Consider the following 7,378-nt stretch of genomic DNA (forward strand, 5'->3'; position numbering starts at 1 on the left):
CTGTTATCAACACTGGACTAGGGCCTAATGTGATAACACTGGACTAGGGCCTAACGTGATAAAACTGGACTAGGGCCTAACGTGATAACATTGGACTAGGGCCTAACGTGATAACACTGGACTAGGGCCTAACGTGATAACACTGGACTAGGGCCTAACGTGATAACACTGGACTAGGGCCTAACGTGATAACACTGGACTAGGGCCTAACGTGATAACACTGGACTAGGGCCTAACGTGATAACACTGGACTAGGGCCTAACGTGATAACACTGGACTAGGGCCTAACGTGATAACACTGGACTAGGGCCTAACGTGATAACACTGGACTAGGGCCTAACGTGATAACACTGGACGAGGGCCTAACGTGATAACACTGGACTAGGGCCTAACGTGATAACACTGGACTAGGGCCTAACGTGATAACACTGGACTAGGGCCTAACGTGATAACACTGGACTAGGGCCTAACGTGATAACACTGGACTAGGGCCTAACGTGATAACACTGGACTAGGGCCTAACGTGATAACACTGGACTAGGGCCTAATGTGATAACACTGGACTAGGGCCTAACGTGATAACACTGGACTAGGGCCTAACGTGATAACACTGGACTAGGGCCTAACGTGATACACTGGACTAGGGCCTAACGTGATACACTGGACTAGGGCCTAACGTGATAACACTGGACTAGGACCTAACATGATAACACTGGACTAGGGCCTAACGTGATAACACTGGACTAGGGCCTAACGTGATATCACTGGACTAGGGCCTAACGTGATAACACTGGACTAGGGCCTAACGTGATAACACTGGACTAGGGCCTAACGTGATAACAAAAAACAAGACTTCCTTACTCAAACTCACCAGAAGTGGAATGGAACTAAAGTGGAATTTGCGCAATGGATGTCAGAGATTTGTTTGTGTTCTTGCTAGATGATTCCACGTGCATCAGTATTTTGTGATAAATGTGAACATTGACAGGGCACTCTGGGTATTACATTCCAAGTGTGTCTCTTTTCCAGTAAACTGTAAATGAACTTCACAAGTACTTCCCGATCATAATGAATCCTTCAAAGTGATGTGTTGTTTACCAATGTCTTTATAAGTTGCTGCACCAAAACCCATTTCTCTATCGTTCTGTTGCAAAGCAGAACAGGAACATCACATTCATTCCCAGCACATCAACTTAAGAGGTATGGTTCCCACTTGTTTAGTTTTTGTCTTAATTATATTACTGCAGTTTAAAGGCACAATATATAAACTGTACGGATGTTCAACGGTCATTTCAATCATTACAACCATCGATTTATTGAAGAATATAGATGATCAATGTGTTATGAGCTGATTCTAACTGTGTTGTCCTGTCCTCAATCGATGTTCCTATTACTGCACTGGATCTGGTGCTGTTTCTATTAGAGTCTTTGTAAACACACCAATAGCTTATGTATAAACTAGCATGTTGATCTCCTGTTAGTCCTGTCATCAATCTATGTTCCTATTACTGCACTGGTGCTGTTTCTATTAGAGTCTTTGTAAACACACCAATAGCTTGTGTATAAACTAGCATGTTGATCTCCTGTTAGTCCGGTCCTCAATCTATGTTCCAATTACTGCACTGGTGCTGTTTCTAGTAGAGTCTTTGTAAACACACCAATAGCCTGTGTTTAAACTAGCGTGTTGATCTCCTGTTAGTCCTGTCATCAATCGTTGCATCTGTCTCATTTGAGAGACGTTACGTTTCCGTTCCATCATCAACTGGCAACAAAGTGGCAGAGTCAAGCTGTTCAAATGACACATTCACATATGCTGCATGCTGCTTTTCAACAGCTTGTATTCTTGTCGATCCCATTGACAGTAAAGGTTCCCATCATGTAATTTATAAGCAGATGTTTCCTGTTCTTCTGTTTGTATGACACCAGTGATTTACTGTCCATTTGGGTCTCTGTGTTCTTCTCCCTGATGTTTTAGGTTATGGCTCTGAGCAGACCTCTGACTTGGGTCTCTGTGTTCTTCTCCCTGATGTTTTAGGTTATGGCTCTGAGCAGACCTCTGACTTTGGGTCTCTGTGTTCTTCTCCCTGATGTTTTAGGTTATGGCTCTGAGCAGACCTCTGACTTTGGGTCTCTGTGTTCTTCTCCCTGATGTTTTAGGTTATGGCTCTGAGCAGACCTCTGACTTTGGGTCTCTGTGTTCTTCTCCCTGATGTTTTAGGTTATGGCTCTGAGCAGACCTCTGATTTGGGTCTCTGTGTTCTTCTCCCTGATGTTTTAGGTTATGGCTCTGAGCAGACCTCTGACTTTGGGTCTCTGTGTTCTTCTCCCTGATGTTTTAGGTTATGGCTCTGAGCAGACCTCTGACTTTGGGTCTCTGTGTTCTTCTCCCTGATGTTTTAGGTTATGGCTCTGAGCGGACCTCTGACTTTGGGGCTCTGTGTCTTCTCCCTGCTGGTTCTGCCAGGCCAGATGGAGAAGTGTGAATGCCAGGGTCCTAGAGGAATGCCTGGGTTTCCTGGTTCTCCTGGCCCTCGTGGGCCTGCTGGGCTTTCTGGAGGTAAATGAGTTGCAAGCTTAGTACGACTGCCTTACCCTATCATAACCCAAAATATAAGACGGTTGATTTTGGAGGAAACTGTCACTTTAAGCATGTACATTCATTTGCGTACCTGATGATGGAGAACAAAGAACTCTGAATTACCTCAGTTAGATAAACCCTCCTACTCCTACAAACAGGCTTTGTCTGTACCAGTTGCCAAACATAACTGGGGCTGGGGTATAATGTGAAAGCCCAATCCGGTATATTTCCTGCTGTTAGCCTTTGATAAAACATAAAACATAAAAAAACAATAACATAGACTGTTGATTTTGTAATAAAGTGCCACTTTAAGCCAGATCATACTGCAGAGCACTTTACAGGCCAATTGAAGCTGTCTTTGGTGTGTACAGTATGGTGATGAACCCGATCCCTGTTGTCTCTCCATAGGCATGCCTGGACTTCCTGGTCCACCTGGAGAGAGAGGTAGAGTCTGACAGGGTCACGACACCCTTCATGTAAGGGGGTCACAACACCATTCATGTAATGGGGTCACAACACCCTTCACGTAAGGGGGTCACAACACCCTTCATGAAGGGGGTCACAACACCCTTCACATAATGGGGTCACAACACCCTTCATGAAGGGGGTCACAACACCCTTCACATAATGGGGTCACAACACCCTTCATGAAGGGGGTCACAACACCCTTCACATAATGGGGTCACAACACCCTTCACGTAATGGGGTCACAACACCCTTCACGTAATGGGGTCACAACACCCTTCACATAATGGGGGTCACAACACCCTTCACATAATGGGGGTCACAACACCCTTCACATAATGGGGTCACAACACCCTTCACATAATGGGGGTCACAACACCCTTCACATAATGGGGTCACAACACCCTTCTCGTAATGGGGTCACAACACCCTTCACATAATGGGGTCACAACACCCTTCACATAATGGGGGTCACAACACCCTTCTCGTAATGGGGTCACAACACCCTTCACATAATGGGGTCACAACACCCTTCATCATTTTTTTGGAAGACAAAGACCTCTGAAGACCTCAATTAGATAACCACATCAACTGGGTTAACTGCCTGTTCAGGGGCAGAAGGACAGATTTGTATCTTGTCAGCTCGGGGATTTGAACTTATCCAACGCTCTAACCACTAGGCTACCCTGCCGCCCCATTAAAAGGGGCTGTGGGGTAAGTGAATTAATAGTAAAGCTGTGAATGTTATTCTTAGATAATGAAACAAAGATCCTTAACAAGGTCAGATGACTCAAGTATAGACTGGTAACTTGTTTCTAATTTGTATGTAAGTGTCTTTCCTCATGCTGAACACATTTGACTCTACAACCCATAAAGCCTATCAGGATAGATTTACCTCCATCTTGGTAATTTGGGAAGTCCATCCACATCTATATTATCTCCTATCATTATACAGCCATCCACACCTCTATTATCTCCTATCATTATACAGCCATCCACATCTAACTTATCTCCTATCATTATACAGCCATCCACATCTATATTATCTCCTATCATTATACAGCCATCCACACCTCTATTATCTCCTATCATTATACAGCCATCCACACCTCTATTATCTCCTATCATTATACAGCCATCCACACCTCTATTATCTCCTATCATTATACAGCCATCCACACCTCTATTATCTCCTATCTTTATACAGCCATCCACACCTCTATTATCTCCTATCATTATACAGCCATCCACACCTCTATTATCTCCTATCATTATACAGCCATCCACACCTCTATTATCTCCTATCATTATACAGCCATCCACACCTCTATTATCTCCTATCATTATACAGCCATCCACACCTCTATTATCTCCTATCATTATACAGCCATCCACACCTCCATTATCTCCTATCATTATACAGCCATCCACACCTCTATTATCTCCTCTCATTATACAGCCATCCACATCTCTATTATCTCCTATCATTATACAGCCATCCACATCTCTATTATCTCCTATCATTATACAGCCATCCACACCTCTATTATCTCCTATCATTATACAGCCATCCACACCTCCATTATCTCCTATCATTATACAGCCATCCACACCTCTATTATCTCCTCTCATTATACAGCCATCCACATCTCTATTATCTCCTATCATTATACAGCCATCCACATCTCTATTATCTCCTATCATTATACAGCCATCCACATCTCTATTATCTCTCCACAGGGCCACCTGGACCTCCTGAACTCTCTGGAGTTCCTTGTTTAGTTGGTGAAGATGAACGAGTCCCAGGTCCACCTGGTCCACCTGGACCCCCGGGCCCTGCAGGAGCTACTGGTATACAGCTGATTGATCTCTTCCTGGTTATGTATTTATTATTTTGTTCTCTCTAGTCACACCTTCTGTTTTCACAGACTTAGACCTGGAACCCCTACAAGAAAGCTTGGTCAAACTGGAGCTGGGTAAGGAAGTGAATTTCAGAGAGCATGAGGATATGTACTTGAATGCAACATTACAGATCCCGGATCTTAATTTGATCACTCTGTTGTCACTGAGAATTTTCCTGCACAGTAGTAAATGCAAACGTTTAGTGTCCTCGAGGTTTTAAAATGCTTCTAAAGTTTTAACTTCCACTTAGAAATGTCAGACTTGTTTTGCCTTAACAAAACATGGATCATCAATCCCTGCAAATAATGTCCATTCATTATAATCCACATAACAATTCATATTTCCTGTTGCTGCAGGATCATTTTCCTGCTGTGTGAAACTGGCTCAAATTAAGATACTGCATCCGTAGATTATATTGTCTCTTACTAAGTATCCGTTCAACGTAAATGATGCAGTATTGGTAATTTGGGAAAAGGAGGTGTGAATTTAGTCATGTGTTGGCATTTGTGAAATATGAAAAGGCAACTTTTGTTTCCCCTTTTAATGTTAGACTGACTGCATTAATACCTGGTTTCTCTTCAGCCATAAACTATGACTTCACCAGAAGAGTTGACAAGAAGTACTTTGTGTCACACAAGAGACCGGGTTCCTTTGCCGATGCTGTTCGGTTCTGTACCAAGAGGGGCTTGGTGTTGGCTTTGCCCAAGAACCGGGAGGAAAACACTGCTCTCACTCAGGTCTTTGAAGGGGCTTTGAAGAATGCATGGCTCAATGTGGACAACAGGAAAGAGGGGAAGTTTCAGGTAGATCTGCAAGGCCATCCCCTCACCTTTTCCAAATGGGCAGATGGGGAACCAAAAGTGCCTGATGGGGATAGGGGCTGTACAATGTTGACAGAGTCAGGTGCATGGCAGGTGACATATGATTGCTCCTTCAATGCCTATATCGTGTGTGAGATATAGGGACATGTCTATGAAAAGCTGTTTCAGAGTTTACCATGAAAGCTTTCTTCACTTCAATTACGATTCTCTAGGTCTTGTCTCTAGGTCTTGTCTCTAGGTCTTGTCTCTAGGTCTTGTCTCTAGGTCTTGTCTCTAGGTCTTGTCTCTAGGTCTTGTCTCTAGGTCTTGTCTCTAGGTCTTGTCTCTAGGTCTTGTCTCTAGGTCTTGTCTCTAGGTCTTGTCTCTAGGTCTTGTCTCTAGGTCTTGTCTCTAGGTCTTGTCTCTAGGTCTTGTCTCTAGGTCTTGTCTCTAGGTCTTGTCTCTAGGTCTTGTCTCTAGGTCTTGTCTCTAGGTCTTGTCTCTAGGTCTTGTCTCTAGGTCTTGTCTCTAGGTCTTGTCTCTAGGTCTTGTCTCTAGGTCTTGTCTCTAGGTCTTGTCTCTAGGTCTTGTCTCTAGGTCTTGTCTCTAGGTCTTGTCTCTAGGTCTTGTCTCTAGGTCTTGTCTCTAGGTCTTGTCTCTAGGTCTTGTCTCTAGGTCTTGTCTCTAGGTCTTGTCTCTAGGTCTTGTCTCTAGGTCTTGTCTCTAGGTCTTGTCTCTAGGTCTTGTCTCTAGGTCTTGTCTCTAGGTCTTGTCTCTAGGTCTTGTCTCTAGGTCTTGTCTCTAGGTCTTGTCTCTAGGTCTTGTCTCTAGGTCTTGTCTCTAGGTCTTGTCTCTAGGTCTTGTCTCTAGGTCTTGTCTCTAGGTCTTGTCTCTAGGTCTTGTCTCTAGGTCTTGTCTCTAGGTCTTGTCTCTAGGTCTTGTCTCTAGGTCTTGTCTCTAGGTCTTGTCTCTAGGTCTTGTCTCTAGGTCTTGTCTCTAGGTCTTGTCTCTAGGTCTTGTCTCTAGGTCTTGTCTCTAGGTCTTGTCTCTAGGTCTTGTCTCTAGGTCTTGTCTCTAGGTCTTGTCTCTAGGTCTTGTCTCTAGGTCTTGTCTCTAGGTCTTGTCTCTATCTTGTCTCTTCTTGTCTCTAGGTCTTGTCTCTAGGTCTTGTCTCTAGGTCTTGTCTCCAGGTCTTGTCTCTAGGTCTTGTCTCTAGGTCTTGTCTCTAGGTCTTGTCTCTAGGTCTTGTCTCTAGGTTTTATCTTATACACATTTTCAGTTCTTCACATTTCATCATTTTTTTATTCAAATGAGCTCATTAAAATGTGGGTCACAATATAAAATGGAAAGGTTAACTTGTTGATTAAAGCAGTAAACACATTGACTTTGGTACTTGTCTGTCTCCTTCATGCTCCTTCTCTCTGAACTGATTGGCTACTGATCAAACACATTTACTGTGGTACTTGTCTGTCTCCTTCATGCTCCTTCTCTCTGAACTGATTGGCTACTGATCAAACACATTTACTGTGGTACTTGTCTGTCTCCTTCATGCTCCTTCTCTCTGAACTGATTGGCTACTGATCAAACACATTTACTGTGGTACTTGTCTGTCTCCTTCATGCTCCTTCTCTCT

At 43.6% G+C, this 7,378-nt stretch overlaps 1 protein-coding gene across 1 annotated transcript; it reads left to right on the forward strand.

Moving 5' to 3' along the window:
- Positions 1–1,067: 1,067 nt before the first annotated feature.
- LOC124018228 (pulmonary surfactant-associated protein D-like) lies at positions 1,068–6,098 on the forward strand. Its single transcript, XM_046333488.1, has 6 exons — positions 1,068–1,200; positions 2,401–2,557; positions 2,987–3,022; positions 4,784–4,894; positions 4,972–5,019; positions 5,528–6,098. Exons 2-6 carry the CDS (start codon positions 2,404–2,406, stop codon positions 5,905–5,907), a joined length of 729 nt encoding a protein of 242 aa, XP_046189444.1. The 5' UTR covers positions 1,068–1,200; positions 2,401–2,403; the 3' UTR covers positions 5,908–6,098.
- The last annotated feature ends 1,280 nt before the right edge of the window (positions 6,099–7,378 follow it).

The sequence above is a fragment of the Oncorhynchus gorbuscha genome, unplaced genomic scaffold (assembly GCF_021184085.1).
Source record: "Oncorhynchus gorbuscha isolate QuinsamMale2020 ecotype Even-year unplaced genomic scaffold, OgorEven_v1.0 Un_scaffold_437, whole genome shotgun sequence".
NCBI lineage: Eukaryota > Metazoa > Chordata > Actinopteri > Salmoniformes > Salmonidae > Oncorhynchus > Oncorhynchus gorbuscha.

What these genes read in the sequence shown, in the direction of transcription:
- LOC124018228 (XM_046333488.1), top strand. Translation starts at nt 2,404, where the DNA reads ATGGCTCTGAGCGGACCTCTGACTTTGGGGCTCTGTGTCTTCTCCCTG. An exon ending in TGGTCCACCTGGAGAGAGAG is followed by an intron (nt 3,023 to 4,783) that starts GTAGAGTCTGAC and finishes ATCTCTCCACAG; the next exon opens with GGCCACCTGGACCTCCTGAA. An exon ending in GGGCCCTGCAGGAGCTACTG is followed by an intron (nt 4,895 to 4,971) that starts GTATACAGCTGA and finishes CTGTTTTCACAG; the next exon opens with ACTTAGACCTGGAACCCCTA.